General features: G+C 47.0%; 1 protein-coding gene across 1 annotated transcript in view; it reads right to left on the minus strand.

Annotated features, from left to right (window-relative positions):
* Acacb (acetyl-CoA carboxylase beta) overlaps window positions 1-19,754 on the minus strand; it is a 125,007-nt gene that overhangs the window by 99,443 nt on the left and 5,810 nt on the right. Inside the window, exon 2 of the mRNA XM_057764110.1 lies at window positions 555-1,197. Coding sequence (XP_057620093.1) covers window positions 555-1,189 — 635 coding nt within the window. The 5' untranslated portion in view covers window positions 1,190-1,197. The remainder of the gene's footprint in view (window positions 1-554; window positions 1,198-19,754) is intronic.

The following is a 19,754-nucleotide window of genomic DNA, read 5'->3' on the forward strand; positions in this document are numbered from 1 at the left end:
TACACAGCGGGTGCACGCAGCAGGTGCACACAGCAGGTGCACACAGCGGGTGCACACAGCAGAAGCATGCAGCAGATACACACAGCGGGTGCACGCAGCAGGTGCACACAGTGGGTGCACACAGCAGAACCATGCAGCAGATATACACAGTGGGTGCACACAGTGGGTGCATGCAGCGGGTGCAAGCAGTGGGTTCATACAGCAGGAGCACAGAGAAGGTGCACACAGCAGATGCACACAGCAGGAGCACAGAGAAGGTACACACAGCAGATGCACACAGCGGGTGCACACAGCAGGAGCACAGAGAAGGTGCAAACAGCAGATGCACACAGTGGGTGCACAGAGTAGGAGCACAGGGAAAGTGCACAATTAGTGATTCTGAAAGGAAGGAACAGGAAGCAAAGAAGTCAGGCCTTGCTTTCTGCTCTTCACATAGCTACCCTCAGGTATTGGCTTAGGTGCTGGGGAAGGATGCAAATCCCACTGAGAATCAAGGATACGAAAGTCACTCTAAGTTCTCTCCCAACTCCCAGTATGAAGAGAAGGTACGTTACCTCATAGTGGGTGTGTGGGACTCGGGGTCACTTGAGTTTGGCACAGTCTCCAGAGACAGGGTGCCCAGGCTGGGCCTGCTGCCCTTCCGGGGAGAATCCCTGAAGGAGCCAGTGCTGGGGTCCTCATCAGAGGAGTTGTCATCGAAGGAGCCCAGGATGAAGTTGGTCATCAGCTGTCTCTTGATGTGTGCCTGTTTCTTGTCCTCTTTGGAGAGGGGTTTGGCTTGCTGGCCTGGAGGCCTGGCAGGAGAGGATAAACCATTGGTACCTGGGACTTCTGGGCCTTGGGCTGCTGTCCCGTAGGTTTGGCGTTCTGGGGAGGGCCAGGTGTCATTGGAAGACAGTGGATTCCTCGGAGGCTTCTGGTGTGAGGGGGGCGGGGAGTTCTGACAACTGGCATCTCTGGGGCCTCTGTGGGAGGCTGGCTTCTCCTGGTCCAGAGTGTCCAAATTGCTGCAGTCGCCATGTTTTTGCAGGGGCTCCGATGACCTGTCTGATTCCTCGCTTGAAAGAAGGCTCGCTTCCACCTTACTACTGGTGAGAGGCTTGAAGTCTGTCATTGTCCCCCAGAGTTTTAACCAGGAAAATGTCAGGCAGGAGAAAACCAGGCAGGTTAAAAAGAGAAGCAAGACCATTCAGACAACTGTCAAGAGAAGAGAGAGCTTACAGTTACAACCAACAGATTTCTCTCCTAATGCAGCAAGTGGGGCAAGCGTATTGGGGGTCCTATACTGGAGGGACAGTGAGAAGAGAAATGGGGTTCTCCTCTGACCTCTGGTCCTACCATGCTCCTGTGACCCAAGGCATGCTGCTAACCTCCTGGATGTGGGTCTATTCTGTGACTTGAATATGTCCCCCCAAAGTTCATGTGTGATCCCCAATTAAACAGTGCGGGAGGCAGTGAGAAAGAACACGGCAGGCAGAGAGGGTCAAGGGTGGGTCTCTTGCTCTCTTGCCCATCTGCTTCTACCAGGGGTGAGGTACAAGAAGATTCTTATGAAACACGGGCTTTTCAACCTTGGCCTTCCAGCCTCAAACCAGGAACTAAAGAGGTTTTCTAGGTTGGACAGACGGCTCAGCAGCTAAAAGCACTGGCTGCTCCTACAGAGGATCTGGGTTCAATTCGCAGCACCCACCTAGCAGTTCACAACTATCTATAATTCCAGTTTCAGGGGATCCTATGACCACAGAAGGCACCAGACACACATGTGGATATATACATATGCCAGGCACAAGAACTATAGGCAACTAACAAATTCTGGGAGCAGGAGAAACAGTCTCCCCCAGGGAAGAGCACACCAACTGGTTATCCAATACAAAATGGTCAACCCTGAAAACATGCAAGTAACATTATATGGTCTGAGTAGGTTGTACTATATACATTTAGGGATAGATATGCATATACATATGTGCATGTAACAATAATAATAAAAAGACCATGAATTGGAAAGACAGCAAAAAGGAGTCTATGCGAGGGTTTGGAGGGAGGAAAGGGAAGGGGAAATACTATAATTATATTATAATCTCAAAAATACTGACAAAATAAGAAACAAATCTTTCTTTAAAAGGATAAATAAATCTTTAAAAGGATTCATCTGTTCTTTATCAATACAGTCTCAGATACTTTAAGATCACAACTAACATTTGTATAAGCCACCCACGAGAAAGAACTAAAGAACGTAATACACCACAAAGGACTCGGTTCTAGAAGCATTATTATTACATCAAAAACATGGAAAAAATTCAAATATTCTTTAAGGCCCAGCATGGTGGAGCACACCTTCAATCCCAGTACTCAGGAGGCAGAGGCAAGTGGATCCCTGTTGCATCCCAAACCAGTTTGGGATACATACTGAGACCATTTCAAAATAAAAAGATAAAAGATAAAAAGACAAAGATAAAAGTCAGTTATCTTTTAACTGAGGAATAAACAGAATGAGGCACATCTACACAATGGAGTATTACTTGGCTGTAAACCGGAATGAAGCCGTCCGTGATTCACACTGCAACATGGCTGAATTTGAAAACCTTGCACCAATCATGAGAAAACACAGATTATAATTCTTTTTTTTTTTTTGGTTTTTCGAGACAGGGTTTCTCTGTGGTTTTGGAGCCTGTCCTGGAACTAGCTCTTTAGACCAGGCTGGTCTCGAACTCACAGAGATCCGCCTGCCTCTGCCTCCCAAGTGCTGGGATTAAAGGCGTGCGCCACCACCGCCTGGCTACAGATTATAATTCTGTATCTTCAAAACGTCCAGACCAGGCCAACCCCAGACAGGAAGATTCGTGGTTACTGAGGGACACTGGGATGGGAACGATGTTCGGGGGATGGAATCTAAGGCTTACTGTGACCACAAGTACTCTGAACACACTGACAGCGCTGGCATGTTCTAGTATTCTAGGATGTATTTATTTTATGTATAGGAGTGTTTTGCAAGCATGTATGTATGTACATCATGTATGTACCTGGTGCTCTTAGAGGTTAAAAAAGAGCATCAGGAGCCGGGCGGTGGTGGCGCACGCCTTTAATCCCAGCACTCGGGAGGCAGAGGCAGGCGGATCTCTGTGAGTTCGAGACCAGCCTGCTCTACAAGAGCTAGTACCAGGACAGGCTCCAAAGCTACAGAGAAACCCTGTCTCAAAAAACAAAACAAAACAAAACAAAAAGAGCATCAGGCATCAGGTCAGGTCTCCTGGAGTTAGGGATGGCTGTGAGCCACCATGTGGGTGAAGGGAACTGAATCTGGGTTCTTTGCAAGAGCAGTCAGTGCTCTTAGCAACTGAGTCATCTTTCCAGTCTTGTGAATTTGTTCTTTAAATAAGTGGTTTATTGGTGTAGGAAGTCCTTCTGTTTATGTGCCTCTTTTATTGGTTAATGAATAAAGAAACTGCTTTTGGCCAGTGGCTTAACAGAAGATAGCCAGGCTGGAAAAGATACATATAGAGAGAGTAGGCAGAGTCAGTGAGAAGCCATGTAGCCCCACCAGAGACAGATGCCGGACAGAACCTTGCAGGTAGGCCACAGCCACATGGTGATACACAGATTAATAGAAATGGGTTAAATTAAGATGTAAGAGCTAGCCAATAAGAAGCTAGAGCTAATGGGCCAAGCAGTGATTTAATTAACAGTTTCTGTGTGGTTATTTTGGAGCTGAGCAGCCAGGAACAAACAAGCAGCTTCCTACAACAGAATATATGTCATATAAATGACTTGTATGCTACATAAATGACTTGTATGTTATGCAAGTGACTTATATGCTCTTTAAATTACTTGTACATTATGTAAATTACTTCCATGCTCTGTAAATACCTTATATGCTATGTAGATGACTTGTATGCTATGTAAATACCTTGTGTGCTATGTGGATGACTTGTGTGCTCTGTAAATACCTTGTGTGCTATGTAAACTACTTGTGCATTATGTAAATTACTTCTATGCTCTGTAAATACCTTGTACACTATGTAGATGACTTGTGTGCTCTGTAAATACCTTGTGTGCTATGTGGATGACTTGTGTGCTCTGTAAATACCCTGTATGCTATGTAGATGACTTCTGTGCTCTGTAAATGACTTTAGCCACATTGCTAGCCTTCTGCAGTCCTCTACAGACTTAACTGACGATGCTGAAAACATTGGGAAGAAACTGGATCTGTATTGCACACTGACTTTTCTGCCACTGTTCTCTAAACAATGCTGTCTAATGGCTCTCTGTAGCATTTATATCGTGTGGGGTTATAAGTAACCCAGAGATTGGAGCATGGAGGGACTGCGTGTAGGCATCAGGTAAACACACCATTGTATGAGGGATTTTGGTATCTGTGGAGGTAGGGGTCAGTGTTACTGCTGTGGCTAGCTTCCTCTGCTTCCTCAGTGTCATGCTGTCCTCATGCCCTGGAGGACATCCTGACCCAGGGCAAGCATCCTGACCCAGCACTCACAACTAGAATAGACATTCAACAAAACCACAGAAGGCCGACCCTGGGGTCTGGAGTACAGTCGTCTGTGCTGCGGATTGAGCAAGCATGGGTGGGGTGACTGAATTAGGATTCTGATTCTAACCCCAGTTCTTCCTCTCACAGCTCTGCCCTCTGATAAGCAGATAATTACTGTCGAAGGAAATATCCTTAAAAAATGTGGGATTGGGGCTGGAGAGATAGCTCAGTGGTTAAGAGCATTGCCTGTTCTTCCAAAGGTCCTGAGTTCAATTCCCAGCAACCACATGGTGGCTCAAAACCATCTGTAATGAGGTCTGGTGTCCTCTTCTGGCCTGCAGACATACACACAGACAGAACATTGTATACATAATAAACAAATAAATAAATTTTTTTTTAAATGTGGGATTTGGGGCCAGGGAGATTGGCAACTAAAAGCGGTAGCTATGTAAGCCGGAAGATCTGCGTTCAAACCCCGGAGGCCACGAGAAAAACTGGCTATGGTGGCACATCTGTAATCCCAGTGCTCATGTGGCGAGATGGGAGGGGAAACAGGAAAGTCATTCAGAAACATGCGGTCCGGCAGCACAATGGAAAAAAATCAGAGAGACACTGCCTCAAAGAACAACAGGTGGGGCTGGGCGGTGGCGGCGCACGCCTTTCATCCCAGCACTCAGGAGGCAGAGTCAGGTGGATCTCTGTGCGAGAAACCCTGTCTCCAACAACAACAACAAAATCCAACTCCCAGGAAAGTTATCTTCTGACCTCTACAGGCAGGCAAGTCATGCTCACACAGAGAAATCTCCTAAAATCATGGTTTGGACATGCCTCAACATCTCTGAAGCCAGTCTGCTGGCCTGGCTAAGGCTGTAGCTGAGGAGCAAGCGGGTGCTTGCCCAACAGGCATGCAGCCTTGGGGTACCCAAACTCCCCCAAAAAAGAACTAGACTGACCAATGCTGTCACAGTTATATCAGAAACACTACAAAATCAGAATGCACAGCTCAGGCCTGTGGCGTCTAAACAGCGTCTTCTTTTGTGATTTCCACACAACATTCTTTAGGGAAATGGAAAATGTTCTTAGGTTTTCCTGGAAATGTGGGTCCATGCGTGGACCTCATGACCACTTGGCAGTTGGATCTCTGTGCCATTGGCAAGGAGTTCTGGGTAAGGAATAAACTCGGGTTTTATTTTCTTTTAAGGTCGTCAAGTTTCTTTTTTAAAGAAAAGCGAGTCAGGAGTGAATCAAGTCAACGTCATGGTTGCCTCAACTGACACAGAAACTGATAAATCCCACACCTTTCCCTGACTGAAAAAAAAAAAACATTTAGGGAACCAGAAATAGGAAGGGGCCTTAAAATAACAATGATGCACCCCCAAAGACCAGAGATGAGACTGGGAAAGACACCTGTCCAGTTCTAGCCGAGCAAGCACCTACACAAGGAGAGCAGAAACACAGGCTATCTGCAGAGGGTTTGGCCCCACACAGACAGAAGTCCCAAAGGTCCGGGGACTGCATATAATTGCATAAGGCAATACAGGTCTGGAATGGTAGCAAGTGGAAGGTGGAGGAGCGAGGATCAGAAGTTCAGAAGTCACTGGCCACATGGAGACTTTGATTCCAGCTTGGACTCTATGAAACCCCGCCTCAAATCTTCTTTTTCTCCAAATCAAAAACAATTCCCGCCGGGTGGTGGTGGCGCACACCTTTAATCCCAGCACTTGGGAGGCAGAGACAGGTGAATCTCTGTGAGTTCGAGACCAGCCTGGTCTACAAGAGCTAGTTTCAGGACAGGCTCCAAAGCCACAGAGAAACCCTGTCTCAAAAAAACAATTCCCAATTTCTAAACTTCCTCCAGGGTCGGGGAGACAGTTCAGCAGCATGAAGCCCCGGGTTTGATCCCGGGACCAACAAAACATGACTGGAGCTGTGGTCAACTGTGGTGCTGATGTGGGGATACAGGGCAGAGAGGTGAGATTCAGACAGGGCCATGCCTGTGACCAGGCAACCAAGAGGAGTCACAGCAGCCTGCTGCTGGAACAATCTGTCCATCACATGCAGATGGATGAGGCTGGACCCCTGTTTCGTGTAGCATCAGAATCAACTCAGTGGGCCAAAGTCTTAACCTAGGAAATCTAGAAAATTCACAAGCCTTCATGAGGCAGATCTGATGATGGATCCTTAGATATGGCTCAAAGGTGTGAGCAACATTAAAAATTGGTAAACTTGACTTCATCAATTTTTTTTCTTTAAATTTGGGCTGGCAAGACAGCTCATCAAGAAAAGTTGCTCACCGTCAAGTCTGATAAGGTGAGTTCAAGTCCCCAAACCCACACGGTGGAAGGAGAAAACAGACGCCATCTACCGACTTCCTCTGACCTCCATGTGTGTACACACACACTCGCAGGTAAACAAATGTAATTCTAAAACACCCAGATGCCTGCAATGCGGGGGAGGCTAAAAGCAAAGGACTGATTTTGGCACGTGTGTGTGCATGTGGTGATGTGTGCTTGGGTACACGTGTATTCATATGCACATATTTGTGGAGCCCCGAGGCTGACACACATAGCTCTCCACCTTATATACTGAGCCTATACTCTCCACCTTGTATATAGAACCTATACACTCCACCTTATATACTGAACCTATACACTCCACCTTATATACTGAACCTATACACTCCACCTTATATGCTGAGCCTATACACTCCACCTTGTATATAGAACCTATACACTCCACCTTATATACTGAACCTATACACTCCACCTTATATACTGAACCTATACACTCCACATTATATACTGAACCTATACACTCCACCTTATATACTGAACCTATACACTCCACCTTATATACTGAACCTATACACTCCACATTATATACTGAACCTATACACTCCACCTTATATACTGAACCTATACACTCCACATTATATACTGAACCTATACACTCCACCTTGTATAGAGAACCTATACACTCCACCTTGTATAGAGAACCTATACACTCCACCTTGTATACTGAACCTATACACTCCACCTTGTATATAGAACCTATACACTCCACCTTGTATAGAGAACCTATACACTCCACCTTGTATACTGAACCTATACACTCCACCTTATATACTGAGCCTATACACTCCACCTTGTATTAGAACCTATACACTCCACCTTGTATACTGAACCTATACACTCCACCTTATATACTGAACCTATACACTCCACCTTATATACTGAACCTATACACTCCACCTTATATACTGAACCTATACACTCCACCTTATATACTGAACCTATACACTCCACCTTGTATACTGAACCTATACACTCCACCTTGTATAGAGAACCTATACACTCCACCTTGTATAGAGAACCTATACACTCCACCTTGTATACTGAACCTATACACTCCACCTTGTATAGAGAACCTATACACTCCACCTTGTATAGAGAACCTATACACTCCACCTTATATACTGAGCCTATACACTCCACCTTGTATTAGAACCTATACACTCCACCTTGTATACTGAACCTATACACTCCACCTTATATACTGAACCTATACACTCCACCTTATATACTGAGCCTATACACTCCACCTTGTATACTGAACCTATCTACTCCACATTGTATACTGAACCTATACATTCCACCTTATATACTGAGCCTATACACTCCACCTTATATACTGAACCTATACACTCCACCTTGTATATAGAACCTATACACTCCACCTTATATACTGAACCTATACACTCCACCTTATATACTGAACCTATACACTCCACCTTGTATAGAGAACCTATACACTCCACCTTGTATAGAGAACCTATACACTCCACCTTGTATACTGAACCTATACACTCCACCTTGTATATAGAACCTATACACTCCACCTTGTATAGAGAACCTATACACTCCACCTTGTATACTGAACCTATACACTCCACCTTATATACTGAGCCTATACACTCCACCTTGTATTAGAACCTATACACTCCACCTTGTATACTGAACCTATACACTCCACCTTATATACTGAACCTATACACTCCACCTTATATACTGAACCTATACACTCCACCTTATATACTGAACCTATACACTCCACCTTATATACTGAACCTATACACTCCACCTTGTATACTGAACCTATACACTCCACCTTGTATAGAGAACCTATACACTCCACCTTGTATAGAGAACCTATACACTCCACCTTGTATACTGAACCTATACACTCCACCTTGTATAGAGAACCTATACACTCCACCTTGTATAGAGAACCTATACACTCCACCTTATATACTGAGCCTATACACTCCACCTTGTATTAGAACCTATACACTCCACCTTGTATACTGAACCTATACACTCCACCTTATACACTGAACCTATACATTCCACCTTATATACTGAACCTATACACTCCACCTTGTATACTGAACCTATACATTCCACCTTATATACTGAGCCTATACACTCCACCTTATATACTGAACCTATACACTCCATCTTATATACCGAGCCTATACACTCCACCTTGTATACTGAACCTATACACTCCACCTTATATACTGAGCCTATACACTCCACCTTATATACTGAGCCTATACACTCCACCTTGTATAGAGAACCTGTACGCTCCACCTTGTATATAGAACCTATACACTCAACCTTATATACTGAGCCTATACACTCCACCTTGTATTAGAACCTATACGCTCCACCTTATATACTGAACCTATACACTCCACCTTATATACTGAGCCTATACACTCCACCTTGTATAGAGAACCTATACACTCCACCTTATATACTGAACCTATACACTCCACCTTATATACTGAACCTATACACTCCACCTTGTATAGAGAACCTATACACTCCACCTTGTATAGAAAACCTATACACTCTGCCTTATATACTGAGCCTATACACTCCACCTTATATACTGAACCTATACACTCCACCTTGTATAGAGAACCTATACACTCCACCTTGTATACTGAACCTATACGCTCCACCTTGTATTAGAACCTATACACTCCACCTTGTATACTGAACCTATATACTCCACCTGTATACTGAACCTATATACTCCACCTTGTATACTGAACCTATACACTGCACCTTGTATACTGAACCTATACACTCCACCTTATATACTGAACCTATACACTCCACCTTATATACTGAGCCTATACACTCCACCTTGTATATAGAACCTATACACTCCACCTTATATACTGAACCTATACACTCCACCTTATATACTGAGCCTATCCACTCCACCTTATATACTGAACCTATACACTCCACCTTGTATTAGAACCTATACACTCCACCTTGTATACTGAACCTATACACTCCACCTTATATACTGAACCTATACATTCCACCTTGTATACTGAACCTATACACTCCACCTTATATACTGAGCCTATACACTCCACCTTGTATAGAGAACCTAGAGCTTCTAGCCAACCAGCTTGCCCTACAAATCCCACCCATGCTCCCACCTGCTGGAGGTAAGGCAGGTACCATGGCAATGGGTGCTGACGTGACAAATACTTTACCCCACTCTGCCTCAAGGACTGTGAGTTCAAGGTCAAGTTAAGCTGTATAGCCGGAGAATAAACCAAAGTAAGGCCTGCAACAACAGGGACACTCGAAGTCGGACCAGAACCTTCAATATGCCGACAAAGCATGTGGGACACTCAATGTTGGGCTGGAATCTCCAATATGTTGAGCCCAAACCAACCGCTTCTTGACACTTGGCTCCGTCGGTTCCTTATAGCAATGGGGCAAAACAACAAGTGTGGGGGAGGGGCAGTGCCCGCTGCTGCTGGGAAGTTAACTAACAGAGCAAATGCTGAGGAAGACAGTATGGAGTGGGTCCATAAAAAGAATGGTGTGCAAAGCCGAGATTGGTGACATGGGCAGAAGCTGGTGAATCTGTGAGTTCGAGGCCAACCTGGTCCAGGACACCTAGGACTACATAGAGAGACCCTATGGGCACTCCAGGTTCCTTCCTGATGCCGGAGTCCGCCCTCCTCCCCACTCCCTGGGACTCTGAAGCCTCGTGCCCATTGACATTCGAGGCAGGTTCCCTGAGGCCATCCTGTGGCCAGCCAGCAGTAGCATCAGCTCCCTCCGCTGGGACAACCAATGTCTCCAGGGCCAGTAAGATGGATCCACAGCTAAAGGCGACTGCTGCCAAATCTGAGACGACCAGGGTTCAATCCCCAGGGCCCACATAATAGAAGGAGAGAACTGATTTCCACAAGTTGTCCTCTGACCTCCACACAAATGCTGTGGCATGCACTTGCCTACATACGTAAACACACAAATCCATAAATGTAATTTAAAAATTTTTAAATGCGCTGGGCGGTGGTGGCGCACGCCTTTAATCCCAGCACTTGGGAGGCAGAGGCAGGCGGATCTCTGTGAGTTCGAGACCAGCCTGGTCTACAAGAGCTAGTTCCAGGACAGGCTCCAAAACCACAGAGAAACCCTGTCTCGAAAAACAAAAACAAAAAACCCAAAAACAAAACAAAAAAATTTTAAATGCTTCCAGAAACTAAGAAATGTATCATGAGAGTCAAAACTCTGCCCTGGGGTGAGTACCAGTCTTTCTAAAGCTTATGCCCCACCCCATATAGCTCCCTTTTGCTTCTGGATGCTGAGTGAGAAACTTCTGAGGCCACGCTTCCTCTGTGTGTGTGTGTGTGTGTGTGTGTGTGTGTGTGTGTGTGTGTGTGTGTCTGGGGGGGGGTGTCTCTCTACATAGCCCTGACTGTCCTGGAACTCACTGTGGAGACCAAGCTGGCCTTGAACTCACAGAGCTCCGCCTTGGAGTGCTGGGATTAAAGGTGTGTGACCCTAGGCCTGGCTGGGGGTTGCTTCTAACACTGTCTTTCTTGCCCTTCATAAATTGTCACAAGAGGGCAATAAAACAGCAGCAAGGAAGGTCACTATCCTGAAAGCGTTCTTACAAGTCCTCTCTGTTCACTGACAGATAGCTTTCCAAAAGGTTGCAGAAGCAACCCTGGCACCCTCAGAGGCCCAACAGGTTCCTCAGGCAGGGGGGTGTGACGGGGTCAAAGGTCCTTCCACCCCTGGCTTCTGCAGAGAGGCCACTCCCATCTCACACACCCTGCTGCCTGTACACTCAAGTACCCTCACAACCACACAGCCGAGCTCTCTCCCTGGTCCTTTTCCCTCAGGGCTTAGTCCACCTTCGCCAAGACCTGTAGGCACAGATTAAGATGAAAGGTATCTTCACCTTTTTTGACAACAAGGTGGCCTGTAGGGACATTTGCTTGTGGATCATTATGGCTGGCACAGTACTAAGCATGTAGTTGGAGTTTAATAATGGCACTGAATAAGTAAACCCATGCACATACTGAGCGCCAAGCAATGGCATGAACTGAGCCGGACTTCTGCGCTTTAGAGGTCTGGTTCCTGCAAGTGCACCTGCAGCAAAGAAAATGAGCAAAGAACACAAGCTGATGTCACCACCACAGCACGTGGCAGAGGGAGGGGGGAGCCAGGGAGAGACCCTGACACAGGCAAGTTTCACACGTGGACATATGAAATAGTGTCGTTAGAAACAGCAGGTGTGTGAAAAGCATTTCAATTGTTGTTGAGGGAATAGCATGATGGAAAGAAAAACACCCGGATGGAGTGACCTCTGGTGATCTGATGACACACTCTATGCTCACTCTCACTGGGAAGCCTGGGACACGGCGTATGCCTTGTGCAATGCAAACTCCATGGAACCTGCTTAGGAAATGCTTGTTGCATTTCCAACGTGCAACAGACAGTGGCCTGGGACTATGGCTATGCTGTGCCCCCAAAGGGTCATGTGCTGGGGAGCTTGTCCACAGCTGGAAACGATGTTGGTGAGGACAGGACCTTTAAGAGGTGCAGCCAGGGCAAGCTAATCCATCATGGAGACACAGACTACAGAAAGGACTGGTGCTGGCCTCCAGGTGCCTTAGGGCTTTGTGGGGATGAGATGCCATAAAAATCCCTCGGCTCTCCGGCCTCACCATATTCATGTGTCCCATCAGGATGCCATGTGCCACACTGGGAAGTCACTAGAAGGCCGTAATCATATCCAAACAGAAGCTAAGCATGCTCTTAGACCTCCAGAACTTTGAGTTAAATAAACTTTTTTTTTTTTAAATAGTATCAAGCATCAGGAACTTTGTTACCGTGGAAACCAAACTCAGGCAGGTGGACACAGCGGTGGCTGGTGACAGTCTTGCTGAGTGCACAGCAAGTGGACCACACTCAGACCTGGAAACTCTGATGAAGGAAGAGAAGGCAGCGCTTCCTGGGACTGCCTCCTCTCACTCCATGCCAGTCCTATTCTAACGGGAAACCGTGATTCTAACACCAAGCTTGGCCAAAGTTACCATGCGGAAACCTTCAGGGTTTTTTCCTTATGTATTTATTTAAAGACATAGTCTTACTATATAGCCCTGGCTGTCCTGGAACTCACACCATGTAGACCAGGATGATCTCAAACTCATAGAGATCCATCTGCCTTTGCCTCCCAAATGCTAGGATTAAAAGTATGCACTTCCCATCTTCCTTCCTTCCTTCCTTGTTTGTTTGTTTATCACAGCATAGGGCCCAGAGGTCACAGGAACAGGAGTGAGTGGAAGTGGGGAACTGTTCTATAAAGCTGCCAAGACGCCCTCTGGGTCTGTCCCTCTCCCCCTACAAAACACAGAGCTTCCCCCTTGCTCGGGAGTTGCTCTCAGAACGGCGTGTCCGCACACACTCAGTTTACACACACGTGTGCCTGCCGAGGGCCTTCAGGCTCCTCTGCCGACCCCTCCATTCCCAGGGCACTGCGTTTGCATGAGCCTGCCCTTACCCGACTTCCACTCTAGAGTTTGGACACCTGAGGCTCAGAGCAGCTCAGTCTCTCAACCGATCTCAAACTCTGGCCCGTCACCCACACGTCCCCCTCTCAACACACAGATACAAATAATTACCATACGTCCCAGGACACTCCAAGTTGTGCTGGTCGTGTGCCTTTAAGAAGGGATGGCAGACCAAAGTCTCAGCTAACGGTTGCCAGTGGGAAGTGGTCTGAGTTTTCAAAGCTCAGGGTCTAAAGTGGACAATAGGGACGGAAGGAGGGCCCCGAGTAGGCATCTGTCCCCAAGTTGTTGCCTTCCCGTGAACTGACACTGTTGACCCCCAAACTGGATGCTTGTCAAAGGTTTTATTTAGTTTCTTTTCTCCCCAGGGCTAGACTAGAACCCAGGACCTCACCTGAGTGAGACAAATGCTCAACCTCTAAGCCACACCCCTAAGCTTATTTTTATTTCTTGTAATTCAAACCTAAGTAACAGCAGTCTGGTGCCTGAGCCACAAGCCTCCCATGACGGATGCAGGAAGCTGCTGGGCTCCAGCAAGTGCTGGCCTGCAGCCAGCACCACAGTGTAGTAGGTGGAGGGTATGCTGGCTTTCCACCACCACCACCCCCAAAAAGAAAAAAACCCAACACATTCACCCGGTCTCTGCATGGCCTTGGAGGGACAGCATGTCAGTGTCCCGCAGCCCCCGTCTATACTTGGACTTTTCCTCCCACCCAGTTTAGCTCCTGAGTGGTCAGGGCCACTTACCGACACTGGGGACACGGCCACCAGCTCCATTCTCATCTGGTCTCACAAGCGCCCACAGGGTGACTAAGGGAACCCAGCCTCCAAAGTATCACCTTTCAGTAGGAGGCTGTGGTGTGCTGTATCAGGCCACAGGGGAGGGACTTGGCCCGCACCCCAGGGCAGAGTGGGGTTGGAAGTCCCTGCAGCATAACAGCACACCCTTACCTGTCACCACAGCTCTGTCCCTGGCCTGGCGCGGTCCTCACCTGCCTCTCTCCGTAACCTGGGCTTGCCAGCACAGAGGACCACCCCCCCTTGGCTTGCCACGCTCCTGTACTTAAGCCTACTTTGCGTTCATGCAATCTTTCTCTTTGCCTAAGCCTGGTTCTCGGCCTGGTTCTCTAGAGTCTATTTTAAATGCTTCCACAGCCAGGACAGGTGGTGCCAGTGGGTGAGAATACAGAGTGCAGCCTTGTCCTCAGCCCTCCGACACCTGCCTGGAGAGGAGGGGGAGGCTCAGCATTTTCTTGTGATGGGCCACACTGGACACTGTGGAAAACGTCTCAGGACAGAAAGTGGGTGGCCAAGGACTTCCCAGCTGCCAGGAGAATGGCATAAAGCCAACTGTAGTTACCAGGATACGAAACACTGCCCCTGGGGATGGTTGATCTCTACCCCTGCCTGTGGGGACAAGGGTATCACAGGCCACAGTATTTCTCCAAAGTCTATCCCATCTGCAACCTGATGTAAGATGACATGGTGTCCAGTTTGCCTTGTACCCGAGTAAACAGAAGCCCAATGTCACGCATGGGCCGCATGTCATCTGCACTCAGAGAGCCTGGGGCAGAGTATGACGCTCTGGCACTCAGAGGGCATCATCCTGGCCAGATTTTGACCTTATTCTGAACCAGTGTCCCGCATCTAGAAAAGTCACCTCTAGGATTGCTGTGAGAACCGACGAAGCCTGTTTAATCATTTTGTGTTGATCCCAGTGGCTCTCCCAGACAGAACAAGGCTGACAGCTTTGACTGTGAGCACCCCACTCCACGAACGGAAAGAAACGGGCTTAAGGTGGGTTCACAGGCACCTACCTATTCTACTCAGGCAGAAGGCCACTCATAAGAGGTGGGCCAGCCCAGACAGGAAGACCCCCACATCAGGCACCCCAGGACTCTTGAGATGTCTGAGCTGCCAGCAATGAGCTGCTGGGGGCAACACAACCTGAGTGCTTTTTTCCAAAGTAAGGTTCTGGGCCCTAAATTGCACCAACATTCCATCTGCTCCCTGGCCCAGGGGTAGGGGCTGCTGAGATCCAGACCACTTTTCAGGTCACTGGGAGAGAGAAGGGTCAGAAACACAATCCACGGGAACAATGAAACTGGGAATGCCAGGGAGTGTGGTAGGGAGCAGCAATTCCCAGTGTGGCACAGAGTTAACTTGCATCTCTAAGGCCACTGGGCAGGGAGGACAGCCACAGGCTGGGGCTTCCCTCATGGCCTCATCTCTTGTGCCTCTGCTCCACGAAAGCCACCACTTCCTGGTTCCCTTCTATGGAAGAGAAAACCGAGGCTTGGCCAATCCCTCTGGTACCTGGTGGCCTCACTCGAGAGTCTGAGTACCCAGCCCTCATTCTGATTCACAGGTGGGGTGCTCTCCTCCTGAACCCTAAAGAAGGCCCAGGTCATGAGAGCAGGAAGTACTGTCTGATCAGGTGTGCTGTTGGCTGCAATCTCGGGGCCCTAGCAAGAAAGGGAAGAGGGCAGCCTGGGCTACACAGCAAAGCTACCTACGTCTCAAGGCTGGAAAGGTGGCCCGGCCTGCGGAGGTGCATGCTGCCAAACCTGAAGACCCACACTTCAAAAGAAGAGAAACAACGGTCGCAAGCTGTTGTGGGGACCACCACACCCATGAAATGGCATGTGGCCATCAGACCACACGTATACACATATACAAAAAACTAAACAGATGCAGTTAAGAAATAAGCCGTCTCATTTCAGAAGGAAGTCCTGTGGGGCGTACTGTGACTTCCCAGAGCTGTGGGTTACTTTCATCTGTTCTCTTACCTCAGGGACAGACACAGATCAGAGTCCCACAGTTCAGGCTTTCCTAGAAAGGGCTTTAGGGAGACAGGAGTGTTCTGTTCAAATAAAGAAAAGCTTTTTTTTTTTTTTTTTGGAGATAGTATTTCATTATGGAGCCCAGAACTTGGTATATACAACAGGCTAGTTTTGAACTCACAGAGATCTGCCTATCTCTGCTGCTGTGTACTAGAATTAAAAGTATGAGCTACCGTGTGTGGACTTTCCTGGTTTTAGTTTTATTTCTTTTGGAGGGTGGGGGACAGTGCCTGGTAGTATGGCCAGGCTAGCTTTGAAGGCAGCCAGGCTCCTTCCCCGGCCTCCCACGCACTGAGATTACAGGCATGCACCATCACACCTAGCTCAAAAAGCTGGGGTGGGTTGGTTTTTTTTGGAGATAATTTATTTTTGTTCTGTGTATGTCTGGCTATGCATGAGTTTACGCACATGAATGCCTTTGCCTGTGAAGACCAGAAGAGGACATCAGGCTCCTGGAGCTGAAGTTCCAGGGAGCTGCCTGCTGCCTGATGTGGGGCGCTGGGACCAAACTCCTCTAAAGAGCAGCGGATGTTGAGCTGTCTCCTGGGGCCCCTGAAAGCCCCTGCTAACCGCAGCTTGCCTTTGCTCATATTCATTATATTGACTATAGTCAGCCACTGCTGTTGATAATTTTCCCCTCCCAGCATAGCCCTACTGGAGTTTTTTGGCAGCAAGGACCCATCCTGTGGGTACATGAACATGTGTCACCTGTAAAAATTGCCGGGCGATGGTGGCACACGCCTTTAATCCCAGCACTCGGGAGGCAGAGGCAGGCGGATCTCTGTGAGTTCGAGACCAGCCTGGTCTACAGAGCTAGTTCCAGGACAGGCTCCAAAGCCACAGAGAAACCCTGTCTCGAAAAACCGAAAAAAAAAAAAAATTGTTATCTCATATCCATCAGCTGTGCTACGTGTTATTCAGAAAGGGTATAAGCTTAGTTTGCAAACTTTTGGAATGTTACCTGATAAGGTTATTACACCATATACCCAGGCAGAAATAACTTGGTTGCAAAATTTTGCTAAAGATTGGACCTTGTTTTTATGCACTAATCCCTGCAAGTTTGACAATCATTATCTTTCTGATAAGCTAGTCAACTTTTTAAAAAACCATCCGGTATGTTTCCATAAAGTTATTTCTTTGCAGCCTCTGACAGGGGCACGAAATTTGTTTACTGATGGATCTTCCACGGGGAGAGCTGTGGTAGCCTCCCCTCCTGATTTTGATATTCAGTCTGTTAATACTAACTCTGCTCAGGTGGCTGAATTGGTTGCTGTCCAGATGGCCCTAGAGAAATAGGCTAATATTCCATTTAACCTTTTTACTGACAGTCAGTATATAAGCAAAATTCTTGCACCTTTAAAAACTGCAGCTTATATTGCCTCTGTATCTCGAGTCCAGATGCAGTTATCGGCTATTCAAACTTTGCTTTGGGCCCGATCTGTTCCCATTTACGTAGGGCATTTGCGGGCTCATACTGACCTCCCTGGTCCTTTGAGCGAAGGGAATGCATTGGCTGATCAGCTTACTAGTCAAATTTGTGCAGTGAGTCAGGAATCTTATGAAGCTGCAGAAAAAGCTCATAATCGTTTTCATCTCAATGCTGGATCTTTACAATTTCATTTTAAGATATCTCGAGAGCAAGCCACTGATATTGTTTTTTTGTTTTTTGTTTTTTTGTTTTTTTTTTAAGTTTTTCGAGACAGGGTTTCTCTGTGGTTTTGGAGCCTGTCCTGGAACTAGCTCTTGTAGACCAGGCTGGTCTCGAACTCACAGAGATCCGCCTGCCTCTGCCTCCCAAGTGCTGGGATTAAAGGCGTGCACCACCACCGCCCGGCCAGAGAGCACTTTTTAACAATATCAGTGGCGCTGGGCGGTGGTGGCGCACGCCTTTAATCCCAGCACTCGGGAGGCAGAGGCAGGCAGATCTCTGTGAGTTTGAGACCAGCCTGGTCTACAAGAGCTAGTTCCAGGACAGGCTCCAAAACCACAGAGAAACCCTGTCTCGAAAAATAAAAATAAAAAAAAAATAAAAAAAAAAGTGCTCTCTGTGTACAGAACTTTTAACTGTTCCCCATTTGGGAGTTAATCCTCGTGGGCTTGCTCCTAATCATTTATGGCAAATGGATGTCACCCATGTTTCTTCTTTTGGGTGCATGCAATATGTTCACGTAACCGTGGATACATATTCTCATCTCATTTTTGCCTCAGCTCATACAGGAGAAAGATTACAGGATGTTAAAAGTCATTGTCTCCAGGCTTTTGCCTACATGGGAGTTCCTAAAACTGTAAAAACTGATAATGGGCCAGCCTACACCACTACTGACTCTGCTAAATTTTGCTCTGAGTTCTCTATTTCTCATAAAACAGGAATACCTTATAATCCTCAAGGACAAGCTATAGTGGAGCGAGCACATCGTACACTCAAAGCCTATTTACATAAAACAAAAAAGGGGGAATATGGTTCCACCCCCAGAGATCATTTGTCTTTTATTTTATACATTTTAAATTTTTTGACTGTTGATGCTCAATCTCATACTGCTGCTAACCGGCATTGGCGGCCAGATTCTTCCGGGATGCCTCATGTCAAATGGAAGAATCTAGCAGACGGCACCTGGTATGGTCCAGATCCTGTACTGGTGTGGGGTAGAGGGGCTGTTTGTGTTTTCCCGCAGGATGCTAACAATCCAATATGGGTACCTGAGCAGCTGGTGCGTGCTGTGGATTTTCCTGTCCAGAAGCCTGAAGACCGAACAGCGCCAAGAAATCAAGGAGATTCTGGCTTGTCTACTGAAGAGTTGTGGGATTCCTGAGGAGCTGGCTGTGGTGGTCCGAGGGCCAAGGATTGTTCCTCTACCCATCTACCCATCCCATGATATTGGCAGCCATAGCTGTTGCTGCCAGAGTGGCTAGAGCTGCTGGATTTTTCATTAGTCAGTCAGTTGCTTCCTGCTAACACAAAGGATACCTTCTCAGGGCAGGTTACAAATGCCTTGGCCATTCAAATTGAGCTAAATTTACAAATAAATATTACAGTTAATTTTGCTCTTGGTTATGGTTAAAGACCACTGCTAGATATTAGAGTAATATTCACGGACCCTGGAATATACAATTTACAAATTGGCTCTTGAGATTATTCTAGTTAGCTATACCAGGGTTCCTTTCACCAGCACTGAGACCTTACTTAAAGGGCTCCAATTTGGGCAAACTTATTAAGGATTGTGCAGGCAGTCTCCTTAAGGAATGCTTATATGTGCTGGAGCATCATCTTCATGGTTTCATGGTGCCAGAGCCAAAGGCAAGCTCAGGTCAATGTTGCCACGTGACAAGTCCTCTTAGCTATTGCCCCAGAGAATCTTTCAACACAAATCTGGCTAAACTCAGTGATGGATGACTAGTGAGCCAATGACGGAAAAGGTTTTTGGGGGGCTGCCCCAACCTAAGACAGAAAATATGTTTTGACCTGGATGCTTTCCCATGACGGGTAAGAGATATTGCCTGATGTCCAATGCCACCCAAGACA

Source organism: Chionomys nivalis, chromosome 3, assembly GCF_950005125.1.
Source record: "Chionomys nivalis chromosome 3, mChiNiv1.1, whole genome shotgun sequence".
Taxonomy (NCBI): domain Eukaryota; kingdom Metazoa; phylum Chordata; class Mammalia; order Rodentia; family Cricetidae; genus Chionomys; species Chionomys nivalis.